The sequence below is a fragment of the Aythya fuligula genome, chromosome 14 (assembly GCF_009819795.1).
Source record: "Aythya fuligula isolate bAytFul2 chromosome 14, bAytFul2.pri, whole genome shotgun sequence".
NCBI classification, from domain to species: Eukaryota; Metazoa; Chordata; class Aves; order Anseriformes; family Anatidae; genus Aythya; species Aythya fuligula.
Window position 1 is genome coordinate 12,863,717 of NC_045572.1, and position 18,758 is coordinate 12,882,474.

Genomic DNA, 18,758 nt, shown 5'->3' on the forward strand with positions numbered 1-18,758 from the left:
TCGAAGCCTGCATCAAACCAGCTGCAGATCTACCTCCCCGAGTCCGTGTAACAGCAGCAGCTCAGCTTGGGGGACCAGGATGACAATGGCACCACCAGGCAGAAACGCAGCCCCGTCTCTGGGGGCAGGGGAAAGCAGTTGTCCTGGAGTGGTTGGAACAGCAAACACTGAGATTTGGGGAGGCCAGACCTAGGTCTCCCTCTAAGCAGTGTTTCTCCAGAAATCAGCTGAGCTGATTTCAGGGTACGCTCTCCAGGCATGGAATAAAACACCCTCACTCGAGCCCCCACCTCAAGCAGTGCAATCCAAGCCTCTCAGTAACCTGCTGTAACAAACACTATTTCTTTCCAGGGCTCACAGCCCCGTGCATCCTGCTACACAAACCACGCTCGCCCATCCAGGCGATTCCAGCGCCGCAGGCGGCTGCCTCTCCTTTCTTAAGGCACAAAAAAGTAAAAAGAGCAAAAAGCCCTTAATCAGAGCAAGCCTTCCCGAAGGAAGCTGAGAGCAGCCGGCCACAGAAGGGAGCGCAGCACAGCACTTTCTGTGCCAATTTAGAGATCCGTCTCCCCTCCTTTTCTTTATAAAGGACTAAAAACCGCTTCCTTGCAGCGGGAGCATCACCCACATCTCTTTATGAAAGAGCTTCAAGAGCGTTCAATTCAAAGTGGCGTTTATAATTCAGGGAAGGTGGATCAGGCCCTGCTGACAGTTCTCCAGTGATCAGCTCAGGATGGAGACGACCAAAAAAAATCATCAGGAGTAGTGAAAATGAGACAAAGAGCATCACTTGCTGCTGTATGAAACCGAACCCCGCAGTCAGGTCTGGTCTCTGCATTTCAACAAGGGCACAGCAGTGTTACGGGTGTACAGAGGAATTCAATTGAGCAGAAGCAGCCCTTAGGAGGTGTGACCAAAAAGGCTGGGGCTCTCCACTGCTGAGGGAGATGGGCTGATTGCAGCGATGTCAGGAAGGCATCCCCTGACAAACCGGCAGCGGGAGCATCACATGAAGCTGGTAGATGTGCTCGGAGCAAGCAGAAGTTCTTCGTTGAACAGCAGGCAGCAAACTTCAACACCTCCTGCACAACACGGCCTGAGAGGTGGGCAGCCTCGTGGGGGGTTAGATGTTCAAGGCTGACACATCCACAGAGCAGAAACATCCTCAAGGCCCTCCTCTGACAGCAGAAGTGGGGAGCCCGAGTGGGAGGAAGCCTTTCCTTCTGCTTTGCCAACACACAAACGAGCCCAGCACGCGTTTCTCAAGGGTACTGAGATCTCTCCGAGGTTCACCTCAACTCTGGATCACGAGGTCTCAAGTGGCTTCTTCTGAAAAGCAACTGGAGCCTGGCTGCTGAGCGTGGGAGAGGCCTGGGAATGGCTGTGCCAGACACGAGGCAGGCCCCCGGTAGTCTCTCCGAGGGAGCAGCTTCATTTCCAAATGCTGTTAGGTAACCAGGATGCAAATGCTGCTCCCTTTCCACCTCCATTGTGCTTGCCCGTGACACCAGGCTGAGGGCACAACGCCTCCAGCAGCCTCACACCAACAAGCAGCCGCACGCTCTGGGGCACGCTCCTGCTGCCGTGCCTACAAAATGGCCGGTGTTTCGGCTCAGGCTCCTCGCCCATGCAGGTCCCAACCCTTTTACCACAACCCAGCACCTTCGGTCACTGTGCTAAACGCTTCCTTGGGCTAAAGGACACCAGATTCTGATCCGGGAGCACCCTGCTGGCTGCACCACCCTGCCCTCAGTGTATCCACTGAGCGTGGAGCCATCGGGGCTCCCAGGGCGCATGGCAAGAAGCGGCGCAGCACCAGCTTTAAGGCTGCTCTCGAGAAGAAATGAGAAAGAACTGTGCGGTGTTAAAGCTATCATTAAGAGAAATCCTGCTTCAGCCTCCATTTATCTACTTAAAAATACAGAGGGGTGTCCCCTGGCTCTGCAGGCAATGTTTTCTTCGACCCTCCTGACACACAGAGCACGCCGCACGCTATCGCCGGCCGCAGCCGCACGCCTGGGCTCCACCCCAGAGCCAGCTGTGAAGGTCCCCAGCAGCTGCAGAGCATGGAGAGGTGCCAGCCAAAGGCCATCTGAGTCTGCAGCATGGGCAGACAGAGCACAACACCCGATGAAGGCAGGGCGGAGGAAAGCATCTTACGAGGGGAGGGAGGAAAAAACCTCTAAGTCATGGGAATTTTTCTGTGCAGTCATTGCTGCGTCCTGGCTTCAGACCTGCTGTACTCAATGCATGGATAGACCCCTTTCCTCCTTCTGCACCGTGCTTAATATTTCACTTTCAAGCGTGTTCTGAAAGTGATTAAAATTGTGAAAAGCAACCCAAGCATTTGTAAGCTTTTCTGAAACCCAGAGAGGCATCTTCAGCAACTCCAGGGGATCTAGTTGTGTGTGACGGCCCCGTTAGCTAGCTAGAGCTCTAGAAACAAATCCACGTGCACAACTCCCGACCCTCTGTGCAGTTCATGAACCAAGTTGTCTCTGATGACACACCAGACCCCTCAAAAATAGTTTTTTTTTTGTTTGTTTTTTGTTTTTTTTTTTTTTACTGAAACCAGCTTTAAGGCAACGGAGCCGATTTCTGTACTTCCAAACCCCGATCATGCAGTGCTTCACCATCAGCAGCCATTTATCCTCCTGCTATTGCTGGGAACTTGGAAAATGGGATCCCACTGCAAAGCCTGAAACGTGGGCAGGAGGTGGACACAGTGATGCGATCGTGGTCACACAAGGCCACTTCACAAACTGCCCCAACTCCCAATGCCTTTGCTATGGGACATCCAAAAGGCATTACAGCTCCTGGGATCACAGAATCTGCCCCAGTGCTATCACTGGGTAAAACAAAACCCCACTGTCAGTCCTGGCACCACAATGGTATCACAGCCTGGAGGAAGAGCCCGAGACCATCACTACAAGAAAGCATGAAGATGCCACTTGCCATACAGAAATAACAAAATTGTAGGTTCCCCCCCCCTTCTTTTTTTTTTTAAATAACATCTGTTGCATATTCCTCTACCAGTCATCTAGATTTGGTTAATGCTGACTCTGCAGAAGGAGAAGCGCAGGAAAGGCAGGGGAGAGGGAGGGCTGAAGAACTCCATTTTTAATTAATACATACCAGACTGGCCGTCAGCTGGAAATATATCTGCAAAAGAAAGAAAAAAAGAAAATATCAGTATTGGTTGCAGCTGGAGTGCAAATCACATTTAAAAGGTCCCTCCTCTCTTGATTTGTTTGCTTTAGCTAAACAGAGGAAGTATTTTCTTAGTATCCCAAGTTAAATATCAATCTTGCTTGGAACCCACCTCAATTCAACCACTTGTTGCGAGAAAGATTTTGAAGAAGTTAGTGTTTACTTGAGTGTATTGCTCTCATTAATAACCTTCTGTGTTGGCTTCTAGTGAGGAATAAAAAGCTCGGGAGATGTCCAAAGTCCCACACCACGAGCTAGCTGGTGACAGCCCCCTGCCCAGCATTACCGAACAGAGACCTGCACAGAGCACAATGCTGTGACCAGCCAGGGGAGGGCAGGGGGCAGCCAAATCCAGAGCTGGCACCCACCTCAGCACCCCCAGGGTGCCAGGGGAGCATCACACGTGGCCCTGGGCAATCGCCTTCCCATTTCAGATGGCTCTCAGCAGGCACAGCCCTTGGAGCAGAGGTACTGGGATCTGGAGGGGTTCAGGCCCCAAAATAACAGCCTACTCACCCCTCCCACCCCCGGGCAATTCCCAGTTAGAAGCAAACACAAAAAAGGAGTCTCCTAACGGAGCCTATTTGTCACTGGAAGGACAACGTGTACTGAACAGCTGGGGAGGATCAGAGGTAAGATCTATTCTCTGGAGATGCAGGCAGGGCAGGCACCACATGTGGAGAAACCCTGTAGATAAAGGCTTCCTAAGAAGCTACGAAAACAGCATATTTTTGGGAGCAATACGTTATATTTTCTTCAAGGAACTCGGAAGAATAGGGGGAAGGGAGGCTGCCAGCAAGCCAAGGTCCTCCTAGGACAGGGGGCAGGCCCCTGGCTCCAGCTTATCAGCGGCCCAAAACACACATTCAGCTGGAAAGTCACAGCAGTTGCTGCAAGGACTCCCCCCGGCAGGGCGCTGCTTTCTGGCCAGGGCTCAGCCAATGCAGAAGCAGCCGAAACACACCCCCAGCCGCGAGCTGCTGCTTCTCTGCCCCCAAAAAGCACAGTTCAAGGCGTCCTCGGGCAGGGATGCTTCCATCCCACTTGGGGGGAGCAGAAGCAAGTGGCAAAAAAATCAAAAATCCCTCTGTCATCGTGCAGAGGGCTCATGGCCATGCTTGGGTAAATGCCAAAGGGTCCAGAAAAGCCTCCAAGCACCAGGCTGGAGCCCGTGCAGACTGCAGGTGCTGCTGCAGCCCTCCCACAGCGCTTCACCCAGGCACATCCGAACAGTTTGCACTTCTGTGAGGACTGCTGATGAGCTCAGGGCTCCCACAACAACCAGGAGGAACACCATGTGCTCCAGCCATCAGGTCCCAAAGCAGAGGCCATTTCTCTATTCCCCTGCTTGGGCAACCCCCAGCCGAGTTCTCCGAGGAAGACCGGGATGGAAGCGGTGGTTACCGCACATCCCACCCACTTGGGTCAGCTGGGGGCACTGGGTACCACCAAAAAGATGAACAATTGAGAAAATAATACTGAAAAATACTGGTTGAGGAGAGGAACTCCTCTGTGCCAGCCAGTGACTGCAGGCCTTGGCACACAATCCCCTCGGTGCGGCCCTGCCAGACACAGCTCTCCAGCCTGTGTTCCTGGCAGACCGGCCCACCAACTCTTCACCAGAGGCACCTTCAGCCCAGCCAGACACTGCAGAGCCCACGAGAGGCCCAGGATGCCCCTTCCAGAAGCCACAACTGCTGCCAGGTCCCCTTGGGATGTTCCCTACCAGCTGTGCCACCACCCCGAAGCAAAGCAGGCGCTGCTCAGCTCGCAGCCAAACCCTGGGCTCAAGGACACCAAGGCTCACCCGGCCATCACAACGTAAGAAGGGGTGGGAACACCTCAGTGCCTTATGGCACTAAAAAACGAGGGGCCACGCGTGCTGGCCAGGGGCAGATAAAGCTCGTGTTCTCCCCCAGAGGTGCCAGCGTGACCCCTGTTGAGGAATGGGGCTCGCGTGTCCTCCAGCCCTCAGCCCTCATGGCAAGGGGAGGCTGAGCTGAGCCCACCCAACTCATCACACCAGTGGCTGGGGCAGGTCTAAATCCATGTGCAGACCCAGACTGCTGGACTCGCAGGCAGCTCCTCACCCTGCAAGGAAGGAGCACGGAGCAATCTGTCCCTGGGACTCGCTTTTCTGAAACACAGAGGTGCTCGGAGGATGTGCACAAGGCAGGGCTCGGCAGGGACTGCCAGGCACAACATCCCTTTGGGACGCCTCCTTCCCTGCAAGCACAAGTGACTAGATTAGAAATTAGCCTGCCAATTAGAGGCAGCACCTGGTGTGCCCAAGAGAAGCCTAAATCGGGCAGTGCTTTCTTCCCCAGAAAAGCCACGGAGGGGGGGGAAGGAGGCACAAACACGCGTGGCCAACAGGCCACAGACAGCTCACTGGGGCTGCGTGTTAAAGGGGCTCCTTTGAGACTTCAGAACCAAAGCTGCCTGCCCCGTTCAGTCCCTGAAGGTTATATATCAAGCACAGAGGACCCAAACACAGTGACCACACAGCTTTTTGCTCAAGCAAAGCCTCAGTGTTGAAACCCACCAGCCCCAAGGATTTCTCCAGCAGCGTTTCCCCACCCGCTTCCCTCCAAGGCTCCCAAGGCAGGCGCCCTACCGCAGGCCAGGGGACGATGCTCTGGAGCAGCTCCACACCACTCGATGGAGGTTTCCCCACACAGGGGAGGCAGGGAAGGCCCTGCTGCCCCACGGCACCTCACTACGCCCAGCCTCACCGTGCCAGCTCAACGCCAAACCATCCCCAGGCAACCCCACGGGAAGGGGCGAGACGGCACCGCTATCGCGATGCGAGAGAACTCAGGCCCTGTGGTCTCGCGTTTCCTTCCCCTTCTCGCAGGCAGGCTCTTTCGTTTCTCACCCTGGGCCCAAAAAAAACCCAGGAAGGCCAAGAGCCGGTGCCTCAGCAGGAGGATTATAATTCCAGCAGGCGGTGGAGATCTCTCTGTCACAGCGCCCATCTCCACCGAGCCAGGTGTTTCCCCAGCACGTGAACGTCCCGCTTGGCTCCACGCATTACCCTCGCCGCCTGCATCTCGGGGGAAGCCAAGTTTTGTGCCTCTCCCTGCTATCAGTGCAGGGGGTGGAGGAAAGGCGAGAGCAGAAAGAGGTCAAGGATGCGTGGCAGCCGGCAGGATGTTTGGGAGGGCGCCGAGCATCCCGTGCAGCACCGGCACACCAGGGCGCGGGCACAGCGCGGGGGTACCAGCTCTGAACACCACCACCCAGAGCTGCAGCACTGGAAGCCCAAGAAATGTAACCGAATTGAGGCCAGTCCTTCCTATTTTAGGTGCGCAGGGGGTTGGAGGGGGGAATACGGCATCACAGTTTTTGCCTGGTGGTATTTTTAAACAGAGGAGGAGACCGCGTGTTAAACTGGGGCATTTACAGAGAGACGCTGCTGCGTGCACACACAAACCCCCCTCCCCGGGGGCTAATTGCCCACCGCTGCCATCCAGGTATCTGGGACAGCTCCAGGCAGGCTAGCCCATTATTTAGGAGCCCACATCTCCCCCTGCTGCACCCTCCGAGCCCCTACTCTCCAGATATGCCCGAGTGCTAAATTCAGACACCCTCAACTCCTTCAGAGCCTCCCCCCTGCTCCACCACCCAAGCCACAGCCACGGCTGCAGGCTGAGGACCAGCCCCGTGCACCCCAGGAAAGCCCCAGCACCTCGTGCCACCACGGCAGCGTCCTCAGTCATCCCCAGCAGGACACAGGATCCATCCCTGCTGCCCCTGCCTCCCCACGAGCAGCTGGGCAGCCCGCATCCTTCACCGCTTCTTCCCAGCTACGGGAAGGCATCGGCTGATTTGTCCCAGCTTCAGGCCGTGGAAGTTGCAACTAACTCACTCCTCACAGTTTGCAGATGAAAGACTGGGATGCGAGCACAAAAATGACCTCTCCAAGGTCACACAGGGACTCGGCAGCAGAGCCGTGACCAGAGCTTGGTCATAATGGCTCAGAGGCTGCTCTGGCTGCCCAGGAGAGGGACGGGGCAGGGAAATGTTGGTGGACGGCAGGACCACTGGGGGCATCTCCCCCAGACCAGAGCTTCCACCCGCTGGGGAAATTCCACTTCTGCTCCTCTGGCTACGCAGGCAATCCTCCCGATGCTAACAGCACTGGTAGGGAAGAGGTCCCAGTTACGCAGTCCAGCATCTGCTGCAGAGACCGGCGTTCCTTCAATCTCTTCTCCATCCCCAGGCGACTTCTCAGCTCGGATCCCACCCCCTGGCGTCCCCTCGCAGGCCCACACGGTGCCCGCACAGGTTCCTGAGACAGTTACCGGCCACTTCAAAGCAGCAGGGAAGGGGGCGAGGTCTGCTAGGAAAAAGCAGCAAAGCAAGAAACCCAAAGCCCGGAGATTAGCAAGGCCAATTAGGTCCCTGCTGAGATCTCGCTTCCTGCTCCCCTCCTTCCTTACCTGCTGAGCCTGCTCGGGGAGGGTCCTGCTCTTCCCCACCCTGCCCCGCTGCCAGCTCCAGCACCTCCTAACAACGCCAGGAAGGAGGAGGCTCCTCACCCCCGCAAAGGGAAGCAGAAGCTGGAGCTGGGTGGAAGATGCAACCCAGATAAAAGGTCTTGCTCACCAACGGCGGTCAGGCCCGAAGGCACCTCAAAGGTCAGTTCAAATAAAAGATGGAAGGGAAAAAAAAATGCAGAAGCACTCGTCAGCTCCCAAATCCCTTCTTTGTAAGGGTTAGACCAGGCTGTTAGACCCTCTGAAGTGTTTTCTGATCTCCATCCAGAGCAGAGGCTCGGTTCCTTCTCTCACAGGTGGGCCACTACCAGGGGACGCCCCAGTTGCCTGTGCTGAGGCTGATGAGCTGCAGGCAGGGTGAGCTCTGGCACTGATCTCCCACAAACTGCAATGGGTTTTCAGTGCAGAAATGACTGAGGCCTTGGCGGAGCTCACCTGGGGCTCCCCAGCTAACTTCATGTGCTTGGAAAGGGACGGAGAGCTCCAGCCTCAGCGAGCTGCGAGGGGAACACCCCCTGAAGAAGTCCCCTGCTGCAAAATGAGAGCATTATTATCTGAGAGAGCTCCCTAGCTTTTGAATCACACCATGCACCTCGTTGAATTGGTGCCTTTTGCTGACTGTGAGCCTTTTCCTGACTGCAGGGGAGAGGAGCCCACTGATGCCGTGCGGCACGGACCCGAGCACAGCCACCGGTGGGACCTGGCCAAAGCACCTTTTGGGGACCTGCTCGAAAGAAGGGCCCAGGTCTCCTCACCAGGTGTCAGCGATGCCAGAGGGGTTCGGAGGAATGTGCCTGGTCAGCCTGACCACAGAAACCGAGAGCTCTCCAAACAAACAGCCCCGCGGACCCACCGCTCACATCTGCGCAGACACACAGAAAATAACTGTAAGGTCACGGCTGTTTTTTCTCCCATCCACTTATCAGTGCTTGTACTGGAGAGAACAAACACTGATGTTCCCTGCCATTAACCCCTTCTCCCCTCTCCCCAAACGGGTAAGCAGCACGGTGCTTACAGCCCCAACCCCTCCACTCACGCATCAGACAAGGAGCCGTGGAGAAAGCAGGCGGCACCTTCAGGGAAGGAGCAAGAGAGAAGTCCGATTGCCATTCCCATGAAGCAGCTGGTGACCCAGCACTCTGCTTCGTGGCCCTTAATCACCTGTAAGCCTGGAGTGACACTGCTGGAAGCCTCCAGCCCTCCAGATCAGCCCAGAAGGAGCCTACACCAGCCTGGGTCCGGCACAGGCAGAGTCACCCTCCCCAAATTGTTCTTGAAGCTACTGGATGTCGAACGGGCAGTGAAGTTTCAGGCATGACCAGGCAAAATTAAGGGGCTTGAAGAGACTCTCGTTGAGCTACAGGAGCCATTTTGGCGTAGCCCAGAAGCCAGCTGGATCCCACCCTATAGCAACTGATAAAGGATGGGGTTTCCCTATAACAGGCTTGTTGCACACTGCCCCGCTGCTTGCTCTGCGCGCACACGAGGGCAGGCAGTGCTCCAACACACAACAGCAAAGTTTTGCCTAAGGACAGCGCAATAAATGGTGAGCGAGGCACATCCTTCTCCCCATGGAGAAGGAGAATCCCTCTCCCACCCCAGTGGGCAAACAGTAGTCAGAAATTCATCCCCCAACAGCCCCAGGATCAGAGATATGCCCATGACACCAGGCAGGGATGCCATAAATCCCCATGAAAGCCCCAGGACTGAAATCCAAGGCTCTCACCTCGGTGCTGCAGGTAGAGGGTCAAGCAAGGGGTCTATAGGGTGCAGGAGGCAGCACAGTAAAGACAACAATTAAAATCCTTAACTGAATTAGAAAACCTCAGGCTCACAGCCTATTTGAGACATTCCCCGCTCCGGTCCAGGCTACCTGGTTGGTTTTAATTAAACTCAGAGCTTTCCTGATCACCCTCCACCTTTGTCCTTCCTTGGTTCCACTTCTCTGCTGTTAATTAGCTTAATGTAGATGTCAACGCCAAGTGAAGCACTTGAGCTGGCTGCCGTAATCTGGTACGTCCCTTCCACATCTTCTTCAAAGTTGTGCTTCCAGGTTTAATTCTGTGCTTTAAAGAGGAGGGTCGCTTGCATCAAATTCCTCCCTGCTCAGAGTGCAAGTGTCACACCCACCGTCCTCTGATTTGAAAAAAATAAAATAAAAAACACCACCAACAACAAAAAAAACAGCAGTGTAACAGTTCACTTGGGATTGGGAAGCCAAAAGGAACCAGTCCCCCTTTTGCTCAGCTCAGTGCAAGACCCTGTGCAGTGGCTTCCCGCGCACCCAGCTGCATCAGATCCCATTAGGTACTCCCCCGAGCTTTCAAGGTTTAGCAGGGAATTGGAAACTGCAATTTAACGTGATTACAGCCAGGAAAGCCTCATGCTTTGTCATCCGAGCACATGGCGGAGCCACCTCCGTGATTCGCTTCCTGTCCTACTGGGTGGGATCTCCAGCACAAACACCCTATCGCTTCTCTTCCAGTCAGAGTAAAACCTCCTAGCAGCGTTTTTAGGATTCATTTTTCCACATTTCTGTACCTGCTGCTACGGCCACATCATTTCTCTGGGTTAGTGTGTACCGGTATCAATCCTCACACTTCCTTTGCTCTGTTTTCCCCTTTGTGGCCGCCTGTCGGCACCCAGACACAGCCAAGCACCTCGGTCACCCCTTTAAATCTCGCCCTGTGCTAGACGAGACCAAGGGCATTGCCATCCACAGGCACGCAGGAATTTGGTATTAGGGTCTTTATTTTCAGGAGGCTTGCTCGGTGGGTTCAGGGGGGTTGACAGAAACGGACCTTGTTCCTGCACTGTGCTGACTGCGCAAATATCCACAAGGGCTCCAGCAAAAGGTAGAAGATCCTTGTAATGAGAATCTGAACGGCCTTGCAGGAATAAATTCAGCGCCGCTTTTGCGACATTCCGTACAAAAAAAAAGGAAGATCTGACCTTGAAGAATCTGAAGAAACTAATTTCCTGTAGCATAACGCGAGCGTTGGCTTATCAATCGTTAAATCTTGCTTAATTATAAATTCGATTCCGTTTGTTCACCAGCCTCTTTCATCTGTAAGCGTGCAACCCAGGCAGTTTGGTAACCAACATTTGGCACATCAGTAATCGCTCATTTGCTCCCTAACCAGGCTCTTCCAGAGGCAGGGTTAGGAGGGGGAGGAAGGAAGCAGGCTGAAAAGATGTTGCAAACAAGCCAGCTGGAGGGATTTAACACCGTACCCCCCATCCGGCACCTCCGAGTTAGCGGGCAGGTCCGGCACCACCCCCAAACCTCTCCGGTCCTCCTCCCCACGCACCTTCCTCTCCCTTTCCCACCGCCCGAAGCCTCCCCTCCCTTCCCCTCCCCTCATTTTTGTGGCTTTTCCAATCTGATACTCGTTTCCCCGCATACTTCAGGCAGGAAAAACTCACCTCTTTTCTCAGCGGTTCAGACCGACTCCTACCTCCCAAATCTAACCCTGATCCCCCCCCCACGCCCCGTTCTCTCCACCTATCACCCGACCGGCGAGCGGGGGAGAAAAAAACCCAACCCAAAGGGTGTTGGGAAAGGAGGAGGAGGAGAAGCGAGGCCGTCCCCGTGCCCTGCCGCCTGCTGCCAGAGGGGCTGCTGCTGCTCCTGCTGCTCCCCGCCATGCAGCCATGCCCTGCAGACTGCAGAGTCACTCTGCGGGAGCGCCGCCGCCGCTCGGCTGGAACAACGCGCTCGGCACCGTGCCGGGGACACCAATGCTGCTTCCTCCGAGCCCCCCGCCCTGCAGAGACCCTCGGGGATGTTCCCCTGTGGCTGCCAAAGCTGGGGATGGGCTCAGGTCTGTGGATTTGGATCGGCACCGGCACGGAGCACGTGTGTGCCGAGCCCTCTCGCCGCGTGTTTCCACCCTCCCTGCCCAGCTCTCCTGTCGCTGCTGGCGTGGTGAGGATGTGAGCGATATTGGCGAGCTCCATCTGAGCCCCACGGCTCTTCCAGGTGCCCCAAGGACCTCCCTGGCTAGCGCTGTCACCCCCTCCAAGGGCTCTCTCTGCACCAAAATTGAAAAAAATAAAAATAAAATGCTGTGGAGCAGCAGAGATGCTTCTCCTCCCCGATCACCCTCCTGGGGCAGGGACTCTGCTCCTGGGCCTCGTCAGAGGCTCAGCCAGGGCTCGGCCATCTCCGAAACAAACGGCAGCTCCCAGCTGACCCAGGGCTGCCACCGTCACCTCCCACAGCCCGTCAGCACCAGGCTATCTGCAGCTGAGATCTCCGCCAGTCCTTCCGACTTGTGACCATGGAAAGAAATAGGCTGGCTCAAAACACAACACCAAAAAAGAAAACAACACCTCGCACCCGCCGGGAAGCACCGCCTGCCACGTGTTCCCACACAGCGCTACGACCCCAAAAGTGTCGAGGCAAGCGGCTGCTCCTAAGTCAGCTTTGCCCCAGAAGGACGCTGAAGGTAAAGCACTGTTAATGCAGGCATTAGTCCAGCAACTCACGGCCCTTCCTCCCTCTCCGTGCAAGTCACGGAGAAACGTCCTCGAGCGCACGGAGAGCTCCTGACCCCAGCAAAAAACACAGCGAGCTTCACACCTGAGCTGGGCGCTGGGGATGGCTTCTGCGATTCCATCAGCAGCCCGCTGGGATCCTGGGTTTGGCAGAGCGACCCCGTGCCCAGCGGCAATTTGCTGGGCAAAGGCAACGCGCCCTGCCCCCAGGAGCCCCCCAGCAGCGCTGTACAAACACGTGCCCCGATAGAGGAAGGTCAGGCAGGAGGGCTTTCTGGGAACCTGCGGTTACAGGATGAGCCTGTGTTTGGAAACACAGTGACACTGTACTTGGCCACGCTTTCCACAGCCCTTCCCAAAAAAACGTACGTCTCGTGCAGCACTAAAGCTGCCACCAAACCCGCTTTGTTCCAAACGCCTCGCGCCAGGTCGCACTCGCTGCTGCAGCACCCCCCGTGCACCCCCTCCAGCCACCCCAGCCTGACCCTGACCCGGGACTCTTCCGACAAACAGCCCCGATAATTGATTTATTCAAGGGCAAATTCGGTTCCCATTTGTTCTGGTCACCAACCAGCGTTGCCTAAATACACAAACCGCTGCGCTAAGTTCTTGTAACACCGCGCTGACTTCTAAGAAGCCTTCCTTTCTCTCCTCTTACCTGAAGCCACGCAGCTCGACCACTTGCTACTGGAGCTTCACATCAGCCACTTTTATCTCAGTGCATGGAGAAAAATCTCCCAGCCCCACGTGACAAGATCCAGGCCCTACAGAACGAGTTTGGGACCGAAGACAGCAACAAAAGCAGAGCTGGCCACGCCGGAGACCACACGGCACACAGATTTAAGCCGCCGGTAGCACATCAGTTCAGGCTCCAGTGCCAAAACGACCAGATAAATAACATTTCAAAGGCCATCATGGAAACGTGCATCACGGCTGGGAAGGAACAAAGCTCACCGCTCCCAATCAGACTGAGAGGGCAGAGCAAAAAGCCTTCCCAGCTCTGCCTCTGGTTATCTACGAGCCCCACAGCGAGCGAGGCAGCTGCACCTCGGTTTACCTGGTTGCTGAGCTGGGAGCAGGGCTCCTCCGAGAGCTGCATGGTCACAAAGGACACCGCAATCCTCCGGCAGCGTGCAAGTGTATTTAGGTTTTCATTAAGGTGATTATATTTTTAACACTTGCTGTTTGCAGCTGCGGTAACTGTGAGGATTACAATATCTAATCTGGTCTAGAGAGCACGGCTTTCTACTCAAACGCCCATTCCTTATTTAGCCAAACGAGCTACCGCTGAGGTGGGATCGGAGATTCCTTACAGAGTAGTTTCAAGCATGCAAGGAGAAACCTAACTCTATCCAAGCCGGCATTTGGCATTCCCCTGAGGACAATTTCACACTATTTGAGCGTAGTGAAAGGATCAGGTGTCATAATTTGGGAGCCAGAGCAGAGCACTACAGCCCGGTGCCCCGATTCCCAGCCCTTTTTGCGCCCTCCCTCTGCCCAGCCCCACGATCCCAGCACAACCCCCCCCATGGTATCACAGGCAATAAAACCCCTAAAGGAAGGGCGGTGGGGGTGAAAGAAGGCTGGTGAGGATCACCCGGAGATACCTCGTGGCTGGCAGTCGGGAAGCAGAGGTCCAGGTAGAAAAAAAGCTCCAAATCCCAGCAACCACAGCCCATGAGTCAGCTCTCCAGCAGCCGCGCCGCGCTCCCCAGCCTTCCCGAAACAAACAGTGCACAACAGGGCAAAGGTCCAGCACGAAGCTGAAGGGCAAAGGCATGCGGGGGAGGGAAAGCACCAACCTGCCTTCACGTTTTGGGAGCAGGGAGTTCCAGCCGCCCTCGTGCTCCCCACTGAAACGGGAAGCGTTACTCAAAGGCGAGTTGCGGGATCGGAACAAAACCGTATGGCAGAGAGGAAACTTGGGGGCGACGGGGGGAGGACTCCTGCTGCGATAGCAGCTCTGTTGCAACCAACAGCCCCAAGAGCTCCACAATTACGTGCCACGACAGAGCAAGAATTGCCCAACACTTTGGAAATAGGTGTGTGCAGCTCTGCCCTGCTGGATACCCAGGCAGGCAGATGTGCGTGTCTGCTCCGAATGTGAAGAAATGCCAGGGGTAAAACAAGCTTCCCATACAGCTTATCTCCTGTACTGGAGGCTGGTTTCAAGGAAAGCCCTTTGGGGAGTTAGTCACCGAGGGGTGAGCAGCGCCCGGATCGTTCTTTCCCTGCCCTCTCCTCGGTACCAGCCATAAACCACCAGGCGCTCTCTGAAGTCAGCTCACCCCCGGTGCCTGCTGCTAGGAACCGAGGTGTGCCCTCCGCAAGGCGCTGCTTATCCTCCCCGTGCATCTGCCAAATGGCAGGCAACAAACTCTCTTCAAGAAGCTAGAGCACCTCCTGCACCTCCGCTAGGAGATACCGGGTGCTGCTTTCTCACGGCAGAGCGTCTGCAACCAGGAGGAGAAACTGCATAGGAGTCAGCGCAGCCAGAGCTGGCGGTGCCAGCCATTAAAACCTGGGTGTTCTTCCTTCCAAGATGTGAAACGGCTTTAAAAATTAAGTGCCAAGTGCCTTGATGCAACGTTTCTTGAAAGAAATCCAGGAGGTTTTCAAAACGGGGTGCTGTTAACACCTGCCTGCACCAACGCTTGCGTCACCGCCAGCGCTGGTGCTGGGCACAACGGAGGAGCACAAAATGTTCCAGAAGGTCGAGCTGTCTCAACTGCAAGCCACACTTCTCCTCCTCTATAGAAGGATTTGGAGAAAATATTTCAAGTTTGGTTTATAGCCAAAAGCACAAAGCTGTTTTTGTCAGAAAAGGCTTCCTTTGCTATTGCGCGCACCCTCCCTGCCGTCCTGCCTTCACACGTCGGGCTCTGGCTGCTTTATGTGATAAGGGAACGCTCAGCCAGGGGACGGTCACACAGCCCTCGCCACCTGATCATCAGTGAGCAAAAATGAGGAGTCATCACCAGCCTTGTCAGCGTCCCTCACGAGCAGCACATGCTAACGCAAGCCTTGCTTCTTTGGCCGTGTTCCTGTGTGCCATGTCCACGTGTCCAGCTCCAAGGACCCCCCCTTCCCACCCCAAGCTCACCAAGGCGGCGCGCACCTTGCCGAGCACCAGGGAGCTTTCCTGGTGCTCCTCTCCACCAGCGCCCGAGCTTCCAGCATCAGCAGTATCGCTGCTGCCTAACCCGACCTAATGGTTGCTCCACTTAACGCCACGCTGCCGTGCTTTTGGGAGGAGGGGCTAAGCAGCGAGGAGAGGCTTCGCTTCAGCAGTCCACCTCCCTGAGCAGGCAGGAAGGTTAACTCCAACTTCCCACTGCAGACCTCGCTGCCAGCCCTCGGCGTACCCCAAGACTTGGTACGCGAGCCACCCGACTCCGAGGATCAAGCCTGGCCCACCGAATCCAGACAGCTCCCCAGCATCAGCCCCCGCCGTGCAGCCAACCTTCCCCGGTGGCATTCAGCAGCAGGGAGTCAAGCGGCTCAGAAACCTGCACAATCCCATGGACTTCCAAGCTTTTCCACATCTGTGTTCAGACACGGGCAGCAGCAGCTCAGGATGATCTTGAACACGGCAGAGCTCCATCCTTTCACTTTTACAAGCACTACTTCCAACACACATCGGGTGAACACCTTCAGGAGCATGTCTCGTCCATTGAATCTGCTCTACAGGCCTATGATTAATACAATCATTATAAAAAAATTAGGGCTTTCCAAGCCTGTAAAACGAGTCACAGAGGGATCTCCGCATCTTTACAGAGCTGACCTGATACTCGCTGGCTCCTAGGTCTCCTTGCTACCCCTGGCAGGATCAGGGTTGGAAACATTTCGGATCTCGGCACACAAGCACTGCACTGGGAGTGCAGAGATCACAACCCATGGTTCTCCATGTGATGCTTAAAAACCAAAACCATTCAGTAATGCCCTTCCACAATTTATGAGCACCCAACCTGTTTCAAGCATACAGAGAAGTCACGTTTCTTGGGTGATCTCCTGGAGGTCACTGAAAGACCAGAGCTCACCTCACCAGCACATCTCCTGCAAAAACTCATGTCCGAGTCTCTTTTTACAAATATCTGCTGTCAGAAACCCTCCGCCCAAAGCAACGCAGACCTGGCAAGGGCCCGCAAACCCTCCAAGAAGGCACTTGGGTAAAAGGCCACTACGTTACCCTGCCTCTCGTGGGAGCAAGCCAGCCGTGCTCGCCTGACACGTCTTCTCCTCTGCTAACGAAGCAGGCGGCCGAAGAAACAATGCCCCGAGTGCGGGAGAGCCAAACGGCAGCGTCTGGGGCACCACACGAACCAGGCACTGCTGCCAAGCGTCACAAAACCAATTCCATTATTGAAACACCTCCGGGAACAGCGGCACAATCAGGCCGGGCCCAACAAAACCCCGTGCGCTGCGGGATCAGCCCCTCACCCTACCACAACAAAAATCACCTGGAGGACCACAAAGCCACCACAGTGCTGGCTTCCACCCCGAAGCCCTGACCTCCGAAGGGCCTGCAGCCGCCTGCACGGGATTTTGAGGGACCTTTTCTTGCGTCCCTACAGCTTCGGGTTGATTTCCAGGGAGCGCGGCGGGGCCCGGCTCCCACACAAAGGAGCGATGCGGCCAGCTGCGTGTCACGGCGCACCAGGCCGGCGACAAACCCAGACCTTTACCTGGCACACCGAACTTCTCCTCCTCGCCACCATTACGCCGCCAGCTTTCCGGCTGGAAGCCGCCGAGCGCCCGGCGGGGATCGATCCCCTCCCGATGAATCAGCGCGGCCGAGCCCCGCGCGCCGCTCTTGCAGAAAATAAATAAAAAATAATAACCCACCCCCTACCCAACACGGCGGGGAGCCTGATGTCAGATCTGGCCGGCAGCCTCGCGGGGAGGCCGAGGAGAATGAAAAAGTGCAAACTTCAGGCTCGCCACCCTGCTTCAAACGGCGGCGATTTCGGCAGGGGCGAGCGATGGAGGCGGCGGTGGCGGCGGTGGAGGCGACGCCCGTGGAGGAAAATGGAGTTCTGCAATCCCAGCCCCGCGCCAGGGCCCTGCTGCCGGGGCTCGGGGAAGCCGTGGAAATGGGAGGAAGGCTCCCGAGGGGGGTCCTGATGGTGGCTGGGAGGCAGCGCCCGGCCCCCACAATACCGGGAGGAGGAAAAAAAAAAAAAAAAAAAAAGGAGGAAGGGGAAAGGGGGGGGGGGGGATAAAAAGGAGGAGGAGGGGGCGGGTGGGCAGAGAAAGGAGCCGCGCACGTGGGGAGGGCCGGGCGGGGAGCCCCACTCTGGGAGAGGGGGGGGTGTGAGGGTAGAGGAGGGGGGTGAGGATGAGGAAGAGGAGGAAGAGGAGGAGGAGGGAGGCCGCGCTCTCGGGGAAATCACATGCTCGCCGCCAGCCGGGGCAGCAACCACGTTGCCTGCGCGGCGGCGGAATGCTGGGAAGGGGAGGCCGCCGCCGCGTGCCCGGCCCCAACCCCGCCGGGCACCCCCAAAATCCAACCCCCGGCACCCTCCCCGACCCCCTTTTTTCCCCCTGAGCCCCCTATTTCCCCCCCTCGCTTTCTCCCCTTTCCCTCCGCCGCCCCCTTTCCCCCCGGAGGCCGCGGCGGGGCCGGCCCCACGCTGTGCCGCATGGCGCGGCCGGCCGGGGCGCGGTCGGCGCTGCAACCCCCCCCCCTCTTCCATACCCCTCCACCCCCCAAAAAAAAAAAACCAAATCCCCTCTAACCCCCAAATCCCCTACCTGGAGGCGACTGCCCGTTGACCGCCAGCGCGGCGGCGTTCTTGGTCCAGGGGTTCACCTTGGGCGGGGGGGCTTCGATGAACTCCCTGCGCCCCCCCGCTCCTCCTCCTCCTCCTCCTCCTCCCCCGGGGGGCTCGGCTCCTTCCTCGGGCTCGGCGCCCCGCAGCAGGCTCTCCTTCTCCTGGTTGTTGCTCTCCTCCTTCTGCTGCTTGGCGCTGGGCGGCCGCGGAGCCGCGGGGCCGCCGTCGGGGCCCATGGGCTGAGCTTGGGCTTGGGTTTGGGTTTGGGGCTGCTGCTGCTGCTGCTGCTCGCCCTTCTCCCGGCCGCCGTCCTGCGGCGGCTTCAGCACCAGGGCGCGCTCCTCGGCGGGCAGCAGCGGGGCGCCGGGCAGCAGCGCCTCCACCTGCGTCGCCATCTGCGCGCCCCCGCGGGGGGAACTCCCCTGAACGCGCCCCCGAGCGCTGCTGCTGCTGCTCCTGCTCCTATTACCCGGTTTCTCTCTCTTTTTACCCCCCCCCCCCCCCTTTACCCGGCCGGCCGCAGCAATATGGAGCCGCGCGGGGACCACGCGACTAGCCGCGGGGGCGCGCACCGCGCCGCCCCGGCCCGGCCTCCGCGTGCCCGAGAGCGCGCGCGCGCGCCCGCCCGGCGGCTAAAGGGAAAGGGAGGGGAGGGGAGGGGCGGGGAGAGAGAGAGGGAGAGGAGAGGAGAGGGGCGGGGCGCGCCCCCGCGGGGCCGGCCGCGCGCACGTGCCTGATGCAACGGCTGGGGGCGGGAGGGGGGTGCTTAAAG

General features: G+C 57.1%; 1 protein-coding gene across 5 annotated transcripts in view; it reads right to left on the bottom strand.

The window, feature by feature from the left end:
- Positions 1-18,442, bottom strand: part of LARP1 (La ribonucleoprotein 1, translational regulator) — a 38,870-nt gene extending 20,428 nt beyond the window's left edge. Inside the window, exons 1-2 of one of the 5 annotated variants that reach the window (XM_032196770.1) lie at positions 17,967-18,442; positions 3,136-3,162 (exon numbers count right to left, since the gene is read on the bottom strand). In XM_032196770.1, coding sequence (XP_032052661.1) covers positions 3,136-3,162; positions 17,967-18,381 — 442 coding nt within the window. In that variant the 5' untranslated portion in view covers positions 18,382-18,442. Of the gene's footprint in view, positions 1-3,135; positions 3,163-13,819; positions 13,839-14,014; positions 14,034-17,057; positions 17,366-17,966 lie in introns of those variants that run through there. The other 4 variants (XM_032196771.1, XM_032196773.1, XM_032196774.1 and 1 more) reach the window with 4 other exon arrangements.
- Positions 18,443-18,758: the final 316 nt, after the last annotated feature.